This window comes from Phyllobates terribilis, unplaced genomic scaffold (assembly GCF_046119375.1).
Source record: "Phyllobates terribilis strain yellow unplaced genomic scaffold, ASM4611937v1 Scaffold_211__1_contigs__length_3443825, whole genome shotgun sequence".
Taxonomy (NCBI): domain Eukaryota; kingdom Metazoa; phylum Chordata; class Amphibia; order Anura; family Dendrobatidae; genus Phyllobates; species Phyllobates terribilis.
Genome location: NW_027362971.1, coordinates 1,867,501 through 1,884,393, shown reverse-complemented (window position 1 = coordinate 1,884,393; position 16,893 = coordinate 1,867,501). Strand labels below are relative to the sequence as shown.

At 46.7% G+C, this 16,893-nt stretch overlaps 1 protein-coding gene and 1 long non-coding RNA gene across 2 annotated transcripts in view; one reads left to right on the top strand and one right to left on the bottom strand.

The window, feature by feature from the left end:
• Positions 1-1,339: 1,339 nt before the first annotated feature.
• On the top strand, positions 1,340-9,958 carry LOC141213724 (uncharacterized). Its single transcript, XR_012283086.1, has 2 exons — positions 1,340-1,600; positions 9,357-9,958. It is a non-coding gene; the product is annotated as an uncharacterized lncRNA (long non-coding RNA).
• A 1,337-nt stretch (positions 9,959-11,295) lies between these two features.
• Positions 11,296-16,893, bottom strand: part of LOC141213732 (UBX domain-containing protein 1-like) — an 18,804-nt gene continuing 13,206 nt past the window's right edge. Inside the window, exons 7-10 of the mRNA XM_073665320.1 lie at positions 13,837-13,888; positions 13,181-13,309; positions 12,781-12,964; positions 11,296-11,542 (exon numbers count right to left, since the gene is read on the bottom strand). Coding sequence (XP_073521421.1) covers positions 11,502-11,542; positions 12,781-12,964; positions 13,181-13,309; positions 13,837-13,888 — 406 coding nt within the window. The 3' untranslated portion in view covers positions 11,296-11,501. The remainder of the gene's footprint in view (positions 11,543-12,780; positions 12,965-13,180; positions 13,310-13,836; positions 13,889-16,893) is intronic.

The window sequence follows — 16,893 nt, the reverse complement described above, 5'->3', positions numbered from 1 at the left end:
GTCCTCTATACTGTATAATGCACTCCTCATATTCTTCCATAGAGTATAATGCACTCCCCATAGTCCTCCATACAGTATAATGCACTCCCCATAGTCCTCCATATAGTATAATGCACTTCCCATAATCCTCCATATAGTATAATGCACGCCCCATAGTCCTCCATATAGTATAATACACTCCCCATAGTCCTCCATATAGTATAATGCACTTCCCATAATCCTCCATATAGTATAATGCACTCCCCATAGGCCTCCAAATAGTATAATGAGTATAATGCATTCCTTTTGGTACTCCATAGAGTGTAATGCACCCCATAGTCCTCCATAGAGTATAATTCACTCTCCATGGTCCTCCATATAGTATAATGCACCCCATAGTCCTCCATATAGTATAATGCACTCTCCATAGCCCTCCATAGAGTATAATGCACTCCTCATAGTCCTCCATACAGTATAATGCACCCCATAGGCCTCCATATAATATAATATGCCCCATAGTCCTCTACACAGTATAATGTGCCCCATAGTCCTCCATAGAGTATAATGCACTCCCCATAGTCCTCCATACAGTATAATGCACTCCCCATAGTCCTCCATACAGTATAATGCACTCCCCATAGTCCTCTATATAGTATAAAAATCCAGGATGCCAATACAGTTGAACTTGTGATGAAGGGCGGGGGCCCCTACTGGCTCACAGGCCCCATAGCGTGGAGGGAACGACGGCCAGAGCGCAGGCAGAGGGAGTGACTGACACTGCTCCCCTGTGTGCCTGTGCCCGGCCGTCACTGTGCTGAATGCCTGCAGGCGGAGGAAGGGGCCAGGCAGCCGCAGGCACTCAGCCATGTCATTTTGTAAGGTAAACACGTACACTAACACTACACTAGCTTACCCACTCGCTGCACTTCCCCAAAAAATGCAGTAAAAACAATAAGACAAAAAAATAATAAAAATTAATTAAATTAATTAAATTAGAAAAAAATGCTCAGCACACAAAAAACAACCCCCCCCCACACTCGCCCTTGCACAGGTCCATAGACAGAAAAATAAAAAAGTAAAGATCTGGGAAACGACAACCGACAACAATTTTTCTTTTTTTCACAAAGTTCAGAATTTTTTTAAACTAAAAAAAATATACAAACTTGACATTTTTTTTTGTTCTTTCACCCGACCGTCATTCAAAGCTTAAAAATAATAAATCCTTACACGGCTGACGGAAAAGAACGTTTTGCAGAAAATTATAATGAAAACGTGAGAAATCTGCAGCATGTGAATGAGCACAGTGCGGCACCGGGAGTGAGGCGCACAGACACGGGGGAGGCGGGGCTGAGCAGTCACGAGCTGCGGGGGCGTGGTCAGAGCCGGGTGACTTTCAGCCGCACACTACTTCCGGTATCACTTCCGCTGTCAGTCATGTCCTCCTCCGGCAGCCGGGAGTCTCCGATCTCGCCGCGGACTTTGGAGAATTGCTTTACCTGTAGATTATTGTGCGGGGGCAGCCTGATCGGAGCCGGCGGATACGTGTACGCTAATGCTCGCAAACGTGTGGTGGGAAACATGACCTCAATGGGCACCATGGCTCAGATCATGTTTGCTATGGGTAAGCTATAAAAGAGGCTGATGACAGCCAATCACAGTAGAGATGTAGACAGTGCAGGAGCGATAGCCATTTAGAGGAGAGTATTGGCGGTTGTTGAACGATGGCAGCCAATGAGATGAGACTAGCGAGTAGTGGCAGCCAATGAGGTGAGATTAGCGAGTAGTGGCAGCCAATGAGATGAGACTAGCGAATAGTGGCAGCCAATGAGATGAGACTAGCGAGTAGTGGCAGCCAATGAGATGAGAATAGCGAGTAGTGGCAACCAATGAGATGAGAATAGCGAGTAGTGGCAGCCAATGAGATGAGACTAGCAAGTAGTGGCAGCCAATGAGATGAGATTAGCAGGTAGTGGCAGCCAATGAGATGAGACTAGCGAGTAGTGGCAGCCAATGAGATGAGACTAGCGAGTAGTGGCAGCCAATGAGATGAGATTAGCGGGTAGTGGCAGCCAATGAGATGAGATTAGCGGGTAGTGGCAGCCAATGAGATGAGACTAGCGAGTAGTGGCAGCCAATGAGATGAGACTAGCGAGTAGTGGCAGCCAATGAGATGAGACTAGCGAGTAGTGGCAGCCAATGAGATGAGATTAGCAGGTAGTGGCAGCCAATGAGAGGAGACTAGCGAGTAGTGGCAGCCAATGAGAGGAGACTAGCGAGTAGTGGCAGCCAATGAGAGGAGACTAGCGAGTAGTGGCAGCCAATGAGAGGAGACTAGCGAGTAGTGGCAGCCAATGAGAGGAGACTAGCGAGTAGTGGCAGGCAATGAGAGGAGAATAGAGGGTAGTGGCAGTCAATGAGATGAGATTAGCGGGTAGTGGCAGCCAATGAGATGAGACTAGCGAGTAGTGGCAGCCAATGAGATGAGATTAGCGGGTAGTGGCAGCCAATGAGATGAGATTAGCGGGTAGTGGCAGCCAATGAGATGAGACTAGCGAGTAGTGGCAGCCAATGAGATGAGACTAGCGAGTAGTGGCAGCCAATGAGATGAGACTAGCGAGTAGTGGCAGCCAATGAGATGAGATTAGCAGGTAGTGGCAGCCAATGAGAGGAGACTAGCGAGTAGTGGCAGCCAATGAGAGGAGACTAGCGAGTAGTGGCAGCCAATGAGAGGAGACTAGCGAGTAGTGGCAGCCAATGAGAGGAGACTAGCGAGTAGTGGCAGCCAATGAGAGGAGACTAGCAAGTAGTGGCAGGCAATGAGAGGAGAATAGAGGGTAGTGGCAGTCAATGAGATGAGATTAGCGGGTAGTGGCAGCCAATGAGAGGAGACTAGCGAGTAGTGGCAGGCAATGAGAGGAGAATAGAGGGTAGTGGCAGTCAATGAGATGAGATTAGCGGGTAGTGGCAGCCAATGAGATGAGACTAGCGAGTAGTAGCAGCCAATGAGATGAGATTAGCAGGTAGTTGCAGCCAATGAGATGAGAATAGCGAGTAGTGGCAGCCAATGAGATGAGACTAGCGAGTAGTGGCAGCCAATGAGATGAGATTAGCAGGTAGTGGCAGCCAATGAGATGAGACTAGCGAGTAGTGGCAGCCAATGAGATGAGATTAGCGGGTAGTGGCAGCCAATGAGATGAGATTAGCGGGTAGTGGCAGCCAATGAGATGAGACTAGCGAGTAGTGGCAGCCAATGAGATGAGACTAGCGAGTAGTGGCAGCCAATGAGATGAGACTAGCGAGTAGTGGCAGCCAATGAGATGAGACTAGCGAGTAGTGGCAGCCAATGAGATGAGACTAGCGAGTAGTGGCAGCCAATGAGATGAGACTAGCGAGTAGTGGCAGCCAATGAGATGAGACTAGCGAGTAGTGGCAGCCAATGAGATGAGACTAGCGAGTAGTGGCAGCCAATGAGAGGAGACTAGCGAGTAGTGGCAGCCAATGAGAGGAGACTAGCGAGTAGTGGCAGCCAATGAGAGAAGACTAGCGAGTAGTGGCAGCCAATGAGAGGAGACTAGCGAGTAGTGGCAGCCAATGAGAGGAGACTAGCGAGTAGTGGCAGCCAATGAGAGGAGACTAGCGAGTAGTGGCAGCCAATGAGAGGAGACTAGCGAGTAGTGGCAGCCAATGAGAGGAGACTAGCGAGTAGTGGCAGCCAATGAGAGGAGACTAGCGAGTAGTGGCAGCCAATGAGAGGAGACTAGCGAGTAGTGGCAGCCAATGAGAGGAGAATAGAGGGTAGTGGCTGTCAATGAGATGAGATTAGCGGGTAGTGGCAGCCGATGAGATGAGACTAGGGACAGCCAATGAGATGAGACTAGCGAGTAGTGGCAGCCAATGAGATGAGACTAGCGAGTAGTGGCCGCCAATGAGATGAGACTAGCGAGTAGTGGCAGCCAATGAGATGAGACTAGCGAGTAGTGGCAGCCAATGAGATGAGACTAGCGAGTAGTGGCAGCCAATGAGAGGAGACTAGCGAGTAGTGGCAGCCAATGAGATGAGACTAGCGAGTAGTGGCAGCCAATGAGATGAGACTAGCGAGTAGTGGCCGCCAATGAGATGAGACTAGCGAGTAGTGGCAGCCAATGAGATGAGACTAGCGAGTAGTGGCAGCCAATGAGATGAGACTAGCGAGTAGTGGCATCCAATGAGAGGAGACTAGCGAGTAGTGGCAGCCAATGAGAGGAGACTAGCGAGTAGTGGCAGCCAATGAGAGGAGACTAGCGAGTAGTGGCAGCTAATGAGAGGAGACTAGCGAGTAGTGGCAGGACTAGCGGGTAGTGGCAGCCAATGAGATGAGACTAGCGAGTAGTGGCAGCCAATGAGAGGAGAATAGCGAGTAGTGGCAGCCAATGAGAGGAGAATAGCGAGTAGTGGCAGCCAATGAGAGGAGAATAGCGAGTAGTGGCAGCCAATGAGAGGAGAATAGCGAGTAGTGGCAGCCAATGAGAGGAGAATAGCGAGTAGTGGCAGCTAATGAGATGAGAATAGCGGGTAGTGGCAGCCAATGAGATGAGAATAGCGAGTAGTGGCAGCTAATGAGAGGAGAATAGCGGGTAGTGGCTGCCAATGAGAGGAGACTAGCGAGTAGTGGCAGCCAATGAGAGGAGACTAGCGAGTAGTGGCAGCCAATGAGAGGAGAATAGAGGGTAGTGGCAGTCAATGAGATGAGATTAGCGGGTAGTGGCAGCCGATGAGATGAGACTAGGGACAACCAATGAGATGAGACTAGCGAGTAGTGGCCGCCAATAAGATGAGACTAGCGAGTAGTGGCAGCCAATGAGATGAGACTAGCGAGTAGTGGCCGCCAATGAGATGAGACTAGCGAGTAGTGGCCGCCAATGAGATGAGACTAACGAGTAGTGGCCGCCAATGAGATGAGACTAGCGAGTAGTGGCAGCCAATGAGATGAGACTAGCGAGTAGTGGCAGCCAATGAGATGAGACTAGCGAGTAGTGGCAGCCAATGAGATGAGACTAGCGAGTAGTGGCAGCCAATGAGAGGAGACTAGCGAGTAGTGGCAGCCAATGAGAGGAGAATAGAGGGTAGTGGCAGTCAATGAGATGAGATTAGCGGGTAGTGGCAGCCGATGAGATGAGACTAGGGACAGCCAATGAGATGAGACTAGCGAGTAGTGGCAGCCAATGAGATGAGACTAGCGAGTAGTGGCAGCCAATGAGATGAGACTAGCGAGTAGTGGCCGCCAATGAGATGAGACTAGCGAGTAGTGGCCGCCAATGAGATGAGACTAGCGAGTAGTGGCCGCCAATGAGATGAGACTAGCGAGTAGTGGCAGCCAATGAGAGGAGACTAGTGAGTAGTGGCAGCCAATGAGATGAGACTAGCGAGTAGTGGCAGCCAATGAGAGGAGACTAGCGAGTAGTGGCAGCCAATGAGAGGAGACTAGCGAGTAGTGGCAGCTAATGAGAGGAGACTAGCGAGTAGTGGCAGCCAATGAGAGGAGACTAGCGAGTAGTGGCAGCCAATGAGAGGAGAATAGAGGGTAGTGGCAGTCAATGAGATGAGATTAGCGGGTAGTGGCAGCCAATGAGATGAGACTAGCGAGTAGTGGCAGCCAATGAGAGGAGACTAGCGAGTAGTGGCAGCCAATGAGAGGAGACTAGCGAGTAGTGGCAGCCAATGAGAGGAGAATAGCGAGTAGTGGCAGCCAGTGAGAGAATAGCGAGTAGTGGCAGCTAATGAGATGAGAATAGCGGGTAGTGGCTGCCAATGAGAGGAGACTAGCGAGTAGTGGCAGCCAATGAGAGGAGACTAGCGAGTAGTGGCAGCCAATGAGAGGAGAATAGCGAGTAGTGGCAGCCAGTGAGAGGAGAATAGCGAGTAGTGGCAGCCAGTGAGAGGAGAATAGCGAGTAGTGGCAGCCAATGAGAGGAGACTAGCGAGTAGTGGCAGCTAATGAGAGGAGACTAGCGAGTAGTGGCAGCCAATGAGAGGAGACTAGCGAGTAGTGGCAGCCAATGAGAGGAGAATAGAGGGTAGTGGCAGTCAATGAGATGAGATTAGCGGGTAGTGGCAGCCAATGAGATGAGACTAGCGAGTAGTGGCAGCCAATGAGAGGAGACTAGCGAGTAGTGGCAGCCAATGAGAGGAGAATAGCGAGTAGTGGCAGCCAGTGAGAGGAGAATAGCGAGTAGTGGCAGCTAATGAGATGAGAATAGCGGGTTGTGGCTGCCAATGAGAGGAGACTAGCGAGTAGTGGCAGCCAATGAGAGGAGACTAGCGAGTAGTGGCAGCCAATGAGAGAATAGAGGGTAGTGGCAGTCAATGAGATGAGATTAGCGGGTAGTGGCAGCCGATGAGATGAGACTAGGGACAGCCAATGAGATGAGACTAGCGAGTAGTGGCAGCCAATGAGAGGAGAATAGCGAGTAGTGGCAGCCAATGAGAGGAGAATAGCGAGTAGTGGCAGCCAATGAGAGGAGAATAGCGAGTAGTGGCAGCCAATGAGAGGAGACTAGCGAGTAGTGGCAGCCAATGAGATGAGACTAGCGAGTAGTGGCAGCCAATGAGATGAGACTAGCGAGTAGTGGCCGCCAATGAGATGAGACTAGCGAGTAGTGGCAGCCAATGAGATGAGACTAGCGAGTAGTGGCAGCCAATGAGAGGAGACTAGTGAGTAGTGGCAGCCAATGAGATGAGACTAGCGAGTAGTGGCAGCCAATGAGAGGAGACTAGCGAGTAGTGGCAGCCAATGAGAGGAGACTAGCGAGTAGTGGCAGCCAATGAGAGGAGACTAGCGAGTAGTGGCAGCTAATGAGAGGAGACTAGCGAGTAGTGGCAGCCAATGAGAGGAGACTAGCGAGTAGTGGCAGCCAATAAGAGGAGAATAGAGGGTAGTGGCAGTCAATGAGATGAGATTAGCGGGTAGTGGCAGCCAATGAGATGAGACTAGCGAGTAGTGGCAGCCAATGAGAGGAGACTAGCGAGTAGTGGCAGCCAATGAGAGGAGAATAGCGAGTAGTGGCAGCCAGTGAGAGGAGAATAGCGAGTAGTGGCAGCTAATGAGATGAGAATAGCGGGTAGTGGCTGCCAATGAGAGGAGACTAGCGAGTAGTGGCAGCCAATGAGAGGAGACTAGCGAGTAGTGGCAGCCAATGAGAGGAGACTAGCGAGTAGTGGCAGCCAATGAGAGGAGAATAGAGGGTAGTGGCAGTCAATGAGATGAGATTAGAGGGTAGTGGCAGCCGATGAGATGAGACTAGGGACAGCCAATGAGATGAGACTAGCGAGTAGTGGCAGCCAATGAGATGAGACTAGCGAGTAGTGGCAGCCAATGAGATGAGATTAGCGGGTAGTGGCAGCCGATGAGATGAGATTAGCGGGTAGTGGCAGCCGATGAGATGAGACTAGGGACAGCCAATGAGATGAGACTAGCGAGTAGTGGCAGCCAATGAGATGAGACTAGCGAGTAGTGGCAGCCAATGAGATGAGACTAGCGAGTAGTGGCCGCCAATGAGATGAGACTAGCGAGTAGTGGCAGCCAATGAGATGAGACTAGCGAGTAGTGGCAGCCAATGAGAGGAGACTAGCGAGTAGTGGCAGCCAATGAGATGAGACTAGCGAGTAGTGGCAGCCAATGAGAGGAGACTAGCGAATAGTGGCAGCCAATGAGAGGAGACTAGCGAGTAGTGGCAGCTAATGAGAGGAGACTAGCGAGTAGTGGCAGCCAATGAGAGGAGACTAGCGAGTAGTGGCAGCCAATGAGAGGAGAATAGAGGGTAGTGGCAGCCAATGAGATGAGACTAGCGAGTAGTGGCAGCCAATGAGATGAGACTAGCGAGTAGTGGCAGCCAATGAGAGGAGAATAGCGAGTAGTGGCAGCCAATGAGAGGAGAATAGCGAGTAGTGGCAGCCAATGAGAGGAGACTAGCGAGTAGTGGCAGCCAATGAGATGAGACTAGCGAGTAGTGGCAGCCAATGAGATGAGACTAGCGAGTAGTGGCCGCCAATGAGATGAGAATAGCGAGTAGTGGCAGCCAATGAGAGGAGAATAGCGAGTAGTGGCAGCCAATGAGATGAGAATAGCGGGTAGTGGCAGCCAATGAGATGAGAATAGCGGGTAGTGGCTGCCAATGAGAGGAGACTAGAGGGTAGTGGCAGCCAATCAGATGAGAATAGTGAGTAGTGGCAGCCAATCAGATGAGAATAGTGGCAAGTAGAATAGTTTTTTTTTAATAAATATATATTCTAGTGGCTTAAAAACGAGTTTATTTTGTGCCATCATCTTCTGAGATACGTAATGTTTTTGATTTTCCCGCCGATGTCGCTGTCGTTCCTCGTGTGACGAGCTGTAGTTTTAATTGTTTTCATTTTGGCTACATCCAATGTTATTTTTTGCATGAGGTGGTGGATACAGAGACTGAAATAATCCCTGCAATTCTATTGCTGTGATTTCTATGTTTTCTTTATGGTGTTTAGCATATGGGTTAATTAATTTTACATGGCGATAACGAGCAGGATTTATTTATTTTTTTTAATTCTCTTGATTTCTTTTTCTTTCAAAGGAAAAGGGGTGATTCAAAATTTTTTTTTAGTCTTCCTAGTGGACTTGAACCTGTATTATCAGCTTCATAAGAATGGAAAGCTAGTGGTGATGAGGGCCTTCAGTGCGCCCCCCAGCTGCCGTGGCTCCAAAATGGACACCACACACACTAAGATCGCAGCACTTAAGTGGTTAAACAGCAGTGATCAGAGCCGGCTCCGATTGCAGCTGCTAGATGCAGGTCCTGGCTGTATTATACAGCCGGCACCCACCATGTATGGAGCAGACTCGGCTCCTGTCCCCATTTTTGGCCCATGTACCTTTACAGTGTTTGTCAGTACGGATTTAAAGGGGGGTGTACTGTGAAAATCATCACCTAATCACAGGCATTGGGGTCCGATGCTCCCCTTTCTGAAGGGGAAGAGCGGTGGTGACACATGCACATTACTGCCCCCAATCTTTGGAGCGCTGTTATCTCCGTCACTCCCATAGACATTGATGGGAGCGCATGGGGCACCAGACCCCAGATTTAGTGATCACCGGGGGTCCAATAAATAAATGATTTTGATGATTATGGGCCAAAAGGGATTTTTAGAAGCTATTAGTTTATTTTTAGTTTGGGATAAAATAATTCTCGCATCGATGTCCCAAAATAGCCATTAGTCAGAGTACCGATTCTGAGGATCGCTGTAGACCATGGCTGTCGGATCCCCAGCGATTTTGGAAAATTATCCCCTCTCCTGCAAAAAGTGAGAATATGCCTTTAAATGGACAACCCTTTTAAGTGATGATCAGTGTGTTTTCTTTTCTCTCTCAGGTTTGGCAGCATTTGGAATAACAATTCTAGCGAGGCCGCAAGGTTCACCGCCCCCTAAGTAGAGTCCGATCCGATGATGGCGCATCCGGCAGGGAACGGACATCGCACCACTCTGTTATTAATTCATGACTTCCCGTTGGCCGGCAGTGGTCTCGCAGATGCCATGGGGGTGACATAATGGATGTGTAGTAGATGAGGAGCCAAACATGACAAGATGGTGCAGGGGTGTCAGTTTTGGGGTTGGCGGACACTCATGAGACCATGTGACGGCTAAAAGACCAGTGGCGCTCAACTTGGATTGAAGCCTATGAGGCGAGATCGTCTGCAGCCGAAAAAAATCATCCACCAGTTGTGGGTTGCACAGTGACGCCATTGGATGCGCTACCACCATGGGTGGTCTTGGCCTCACGGGGGATTCCCTTTACATCTCCTCTACTGACAGAGCGTTCAGGACGTCTCTGTGCCATCGGGGACTAGTGAACTGATGCACCTTGGCTGGAAGTTAAAAAGCCGCCACTTTATCCAGGACTGTTTTATGGCCTCCACGTTGTAACAACATAATAAAGATATGTACAGTGCACCAATAAACCAACGCTATGTAATATCGTTTGTGGTTTCTTAAAGGGGGTCTCTTCTTTTTTTTCTAATCCTGCAAATCAGTGGGGGTCGGTCTGTGGTCTGAGACCACCACCGATTGTGTTAACCACTTGCCGCATGTGCGCTGCTCAGATAGCCGGAGCGCGCTACTTCTGCACGACAGCATGCACAGAGCGGTGTACGGGCGCATAGAAAGTCTCCAGGATCTGACCTATCCATGTTTTACCTAGAAGGCTACTCAGGTGAATGGAGTTAGTGTAACTGGCATTATTTAATAGGATGTGTGAATGTATTATAAAAGCCCCCTATGGCGAGTGGTGTCTTACTGTTTACCATATGGAGGATCTCGGGCTGAGTTTCACTGTTAGCAGTTAACTCTCAGGCCTTTATCCCCTTTGCTAACAGCAGAGCCGTCTGTCCTGGATGGTAAAAATCCATTCTCATGCCTGTGAGAATTACCGGCCCCCTGCTTTATACTGCAGACCCCTGATAAGTTCAGCACCAGTTACACTTCAGGATGTAAAGATCAGTGACGCAGCACTGAAAGGGAATTTGTCAGAAGGAAATAACCCTGTGTTTAAATCTGATTTAATGTTTTTTTTTTTTTTTATTATTTTATTTTCTATATCACAAAATATATTAAAAAGCAAAAAAAAAAATCTTACATTTTACACACTGGGCATAAGGCCTAATGTTAGACTCTTACTCTCAGTTGGTCACATGGACATTAGCAGCAATGGACGGACTCTAACCCTATTTGTTTGCATAGAAGCCTTATCTGAGCATGCTCTAATCTTAGTAAAAGGTCATTGCTATAATGGAAGGGGAGGAGGTGAGCTGTGACATCACCTATTGTGAATGGTGGATTCAATGTTAATGCCTCTATAGACAGCAGAGGTCAAAGCTCACCTCCTCCTGTACAAAGACTGATAACACCTATATACAGTAGATAACACAGGATCCACCATTCACAATAACCTTTGCACACACGCCTTAGACACTTCATTACAGAGGATAAGTTCTGGATCTGAGAATTGTGGCTATGTACATGTGTTATTTCCTGAAACAACAGGAAGTTAGAGTCTAAAAACTCTTGTGACCGGACCGGTGTGAAACCTACAAGATTACTATTTTTTTTTTTTTTTTTACAAAGATTGCGATTGGAAAAAAAAATTAAAACAAAAACATGAATTAAACAATGGGTCATTTTCTGATGACATGTTCCCTTTAAGTGTTTGATGTCAGGGTAGAATCAATGGGTCATGATGGATTTTCAGGCAGTTCTTCTCATCCCTCGCTGACCTTACAATAATGACCCACTATAACAGACATGACGAGAGGGCAGGGTGTCACACAACGGCTTTATTTCCCCCGGCAATACTTAATCTAGCACATCACACTCCGAGGAGGTGAGGGACTCAGTCTGTGTGATCCTCCTAACAACACAACTTGCTGATTTTCCTCCGTGTTGGTCTCGGTTTTCAGGTTTTCTCCACATTTCATTTATTTGTTTGGTTGATTTCATACAGGAAAGAACTTTGTGCAGTTTTATTTTTTAGCGACAATCAAGACTGCAGAAGGCACCAAACCTGGAGAAAAGTCATAACAATCAGAACAGGCGAGAGACAAAATGCTACAATAATCACAGATAAAAATAGATAAAAGCAGCAAAGATATTAACAAAGCCTAAAGGTGGTGCAATGTGAGCAACAGCTCAGGCTACAATAAATGTATGACCTCAATCGTCTCGTTACAACTTTCATCACCTTAGCCGATAACGTTCACACTGGCTAAAAGGGAACTACAGAGGGGACATTTCATGAGTCAGAGCTGATAAATATGTCCGGATCATAGCTAACAAATCAGGGGATGCTCATGGTGGAAAAATATACAAATATAGGAGGGATCTTTTTACTCCTAGGTCTGCAACAATGACAAGGAGGCATCCTCTACTTCTGGAGGAAAGAAGGTTTAATCATCATCACAGACTACGGCTTCCTCACCGCACGAGCCGCGAGACTACGGCTTCCTCACCGCGAGACTACGGCTTCCTCACCGCGAGACTACGGCTTCCTCACCGTACGAGTAATGAGACTGAATCTTTTCACCGTACAAGCAGTGAGACTATGAATCTTTTTCTATATGAGCAGTGAGAGAACTTAATTGAAATCAATCTACAACTTCCCTTATGTCTTTTTTCAACCTTAAACAATATCTACTTCTCATTCTATTTTTACAAACTCATATGTGCCAATAATGGCTATAAATTGTGATGCAAATGGTCAATTTTGGAGTAAAGTGCATCAAAAATGGGCATGGATGCAGTGAGAAATGTGAATGATTGACAGACTATAATAGATGGTATATAACCGCTGAGCGCAAATGGTTAAAATAGCCACCACCAGTGAGAATAGAGGGACCCCCATTGTAGTACTGGGTTTTCCCACCCTACGTAGAAGGTCCTGGTGTCTGCTCTCTCCTCTACGCCTTTCCATGACTCCTGGTCCGATTCTTCCTAATGAAGCAGGTCCTCTGTTCAGTACATGTTCGCTCCACCTAACAGCGAAGGTCATGGGACCAACCAGAATACGGGCCCCCTTTCTCCAAGGGCCACGTCCCAGCTGCATAGCCTCTCCCTAATAACGGACTGTAAACCAAGTTTTCCTCTAAGGAAGAATAATATGGATGTTTTTTAATGATGGCCATCCCTGGGTTTGCTGATGCCCCCAGTATCTATGATAAGGGGGTCTATTATTTCCGATGAAGCACGTTTACTTAGAAGTCCAAGCGGGTGAATAGTGGGTTCTAAACTAAAATTACTTCTCACCAAGTTCCTGTAGTGGTTTCTCCATATCTTCCTCTGTGAAGACCCGCCGGGGAAAAGATGTCAAAAGGTTGAAAGGCCCCTCTGGACCACCAGGCCAGTTTAGTTCCACATATAAGCGGACGACTGCCAGTTGTTCACGGGCACCAAACGTATGAGACAGGGCTGTGCCATCAAGAAGGCGAACCTGAGGGCGTAGAAGACTATTAGGGTACGTGCACACCAGGAGGATCCATTTTTTCCAGTCCCAAAAAATCCCTGTATTTATTACAGCCTCAGCTTTGAGGATGAGACTTTATGAACCTTCATCTGCAGCGGAAATTGATCGGTCTTACAGATTCTATAACTGCGGTTTGTCAATTTACTCTGCGGATTATCAGCCTGGGTTATTTCCCCCATTTACCTGAATTCGGCACTCATCGTATTCCTTTTTGGTGAGAGGCTCCTGTACGGGGGACGACGGGGAGGGCGCGGGGGCTGCCAGAGGCGACTCTGCAGGGGGGGATATTGGATCTGATGTGGACCCTCCGTACTAAGACAAAGATCAGAAGAGAAAGCTGAATAGGATGCAGCACATGGAGGCAGTTCTTACTAAGCTTCAGTGCACATTACAGAGACTACGACAGAGGGTACCATTAAAAGGATCTTCCGATAGAGATTATATATACATACACACACATTTTTTTTAACAATGAACAAAATGCAAAGGGAAAAGAAAATCCGCTGAATACTGATTGTGATCACTGAAGAAGGGCAGATGGATTCACAGGACTTCGGTCCATCGGGCAGGTCAGTGCTCTGTGACCGCTGGATTAGAGCCTCGCAAATCTCGTATCGTCCAAGATCCCCGGTGCAGCGATGTCATCTGTGTCTCTCGTCTCAATGATCACGTCGCTTCAGCCCTGGCTGATCAAAAGCCACGACGAGGATCCTGGAAGGAAACAGATTCGCAAGTCTCCCTTTCCAGCGACCAGAGACTACTGGCTTCATTGATTAGTAAGAATGAATGGAGGTCATATTGCTACCGTCGGACGTCTAGGATCAGCACATCACACTCACCCTTCTTGCTCGCTCCGCTTTGTCTCGTGCAATTTTCTCTTTGACGCGTTCTCTGTAAGGAAGGACAAAGATGAGAGAGGCCTGTAATTAACATCATAGGTCGACCTCAACTATGAGAAAACAAATCCTGAAAATCACATTGTCTGATTTGGAAATACATTTTTTTTACATTTTGGTGGAAAATAAGTATTTGGTCAATTACAAACAAGCAAGATTTCTGCCTCTCACAGACCTGTAACTTCTTCTTTAACCCCTTCATGACTGGAGCAATTTCCGTTTCTGCATTTTCGTTTTTTGCTCCCCTTCTTCCCAGAGCCGGAACTTTTTTATTTTTCATTCAATATGGCCATGTGAGGGCTTATTTTTTTGCGGGATGAGTTGTACTTTTAAACACCATCACTGGTTTTACCATATCATGTACTGGAAAACGGAAAAAAAACTCCAAGTGCGGTGAAATTGCAAAAAAAAATGCAATTGTTTTTTTTTTACCACGTTCACTAAATGCTAAAACTGACCTGCCATTATTATTCTCCAGGTCATTACGAGTTCGTAGACACCAAACATGTATAGTTTTTTTTTTATTTAAGTGGTGAAGAAAAAATCCAAAATTTGCTTGAAAAAAAAGGCGCCAATTTCCGAGACCCGTAGCGTCTCCATTTTTCGTGATCTGGGGCTGGGTGAGGGCAAATTTTTTGCGCGCCAAGCTGACGTTTTTATTAATACCATTTTGGGATAAATCCGATGTTTTGATCGCCCTTTATTGCATTTTACTGCAATGTTGCGGAGACCAAAAAAACTTAATTCTAACGTTTGGATTTTTTTTCTCGCTACACTGTTTACCGATCGGATTAATTCTTTTTTTTTATATTGATAGATCGGGCGATTCTGAACGCAGCGATACCAAATACAGTCATATGAAAAAGTTTGGGCACCCCTATTAATCTTAAGCTTAATGTTTTATAAAAATTGGTGTTTTTGCAACAGCTATTTCAGTTTGATATATGTAATAACTGTTGGACACAGTAATGTTTCTGCCTTGAAATGAGGTTTATTGTACTAACAGAAAATGTGCAATCTGCATTCAAACAAAATTTGACAGGTGCATAAGTATGGGCACCTCACCAGAAAAGTGACATTAATATTTAGTAGATCCTCCTTTTGCAAAAATAACAGCCTCTAGTCGCTTCCTGTAGCTTTTAATGAGTTCCTGGATCCTGGATGAAGGTATTTTTGACCATTCCTCTTTACAAAACAATTCCAGTTCAGTTAAGTTTGATGGTCGCCGAGCATGGACAGCCTCTTCAAATGATCCCACAGATGTTCAATGATATTCAGGTCTGGGGACTGGGATGGCCATTCCAGAACATTGTAATTGTTCCTCTGCATGAATGCCTGAGTAGATTTGGAGCGGTGTTTTGGATCATTGTCTTGCTGAAAGATCCATCCCCTGCGTAACTTCAACTTTATCACTGATTCTTGAACACTATTGCCAAGAATCTGCTGATACTGAGTGGAATCCATGCGTCCCTCAACTTTAACAAGATTCCCAGTGCCGGCATTGACCACACAGCCCCAAAGCATGATGGAACCTCCACCAAATTTTACTGTGGGTAGCAAGTGTTTTTCTTGGAATGCTGTGTTTTTTTGCCACCATGCATAACGCCTTTTTGTATGACCAAACAACTCAATCTTGGTTTCATCAGTCCACAGGACCTTCTTCCAAAAAGAAATAGGCTTCTTCAAATGTGCTTTTGCATACCTCAGCCGACTCTGTTTGTGGCGTGCTTGCAGAAACGGCTTCTTTCGCATCACTCTCCCATACAGCTTCTCCTTGTGCAAAGTGCGTTGTATAGTTGACCGATGCACAGTGACACCATCTGCAGCAAGTTGATGCTGCAGCTCTCTGGAGGTGGTCTGAGGATTGTCCTTGACTGATCTCACCATTCTTCTTCTCTGCCTTTCTGATGTTTTTCTTGTCCTGACACTTCTGGCCTTAACAAGAACTGTCCCTATGGTCTTCCATTTCCTTACTATGTTCCTCACAGTGGAAACTGACAGGTTAAATCTCTGAGACAGCTTTTTGTATCCTTCCCCTGAACAACTATGTTGAATAATCTTTGTTTTCAGATCATTTGACAGTTGTTTTGAGGAGCCCATGATGCCACTCTTCAGAGGAGATTCAAACAGGAGAACAACTTGCAAGTGGCCACTTTAAGTAGCTTTTCTCATGATTGCATACACCTGGCTATAAAGTTCAAAGCTCAATGAGGTTACAAAACCAAAAAAAGTGCTTTAGTAAGTCAGTAAAAAGTAGGCAGGAGTATTTAAAACAAGAAAATGATAAGGGTGCCCATACTTATGCACCGGTCAAATTTTGTTTGAATGCAGATTGCACATTTTCTGTTAGCACAATAAACCTCATTTCAAGGCAGAAACATTACTGTGTCCAACAGTTATTACATATATCAAACTGAAATAGCTGTTGCAAAAACACCAATTTTTATAAAACATTAAGCTTAAGATTAATAGGGGTGCCCAAACTTTTTCATATGACTGTATGTGTATGTGCTTTTTTTTTAAATTTTGAATGGGGCAAAAGGGGGTGATATAAACTTATCTTTTTTTAATATTTTTAAAAACATTTTTTTACACTTTCTGCATTCTTCAATAGTCTCCATAGGAGACTAGAAGCAGCAGTTTTCTGATTGCTTCTACTGCAAACAGGCGATGAGCAGATCGCCTGTATGCATGAGAAATGCTCCTGTGCCATGAGCTCTGACCACTAGGTGGCGTTGATAGCAATCTTTTCATGACAACCACAGGGGTCTGTGGCAGACCCCGGGTTGCCATGCCCACCCATCAGTGACCCGCGATCACGTGACGGGGTCACTGATGGGCGGGGTAAGCGACGTGCTTCCAGCGCGGCGCTGTTAAATGCCGCTGTCAAAGATTGACCTCAAAACAGTCACACACCAAACTCCACTATGGTGAAGACCAAAGAGCTGTCGAAGGACACCAGAAACAAAATTGTAGCCCTGCACCAGACTCGGAAGACTG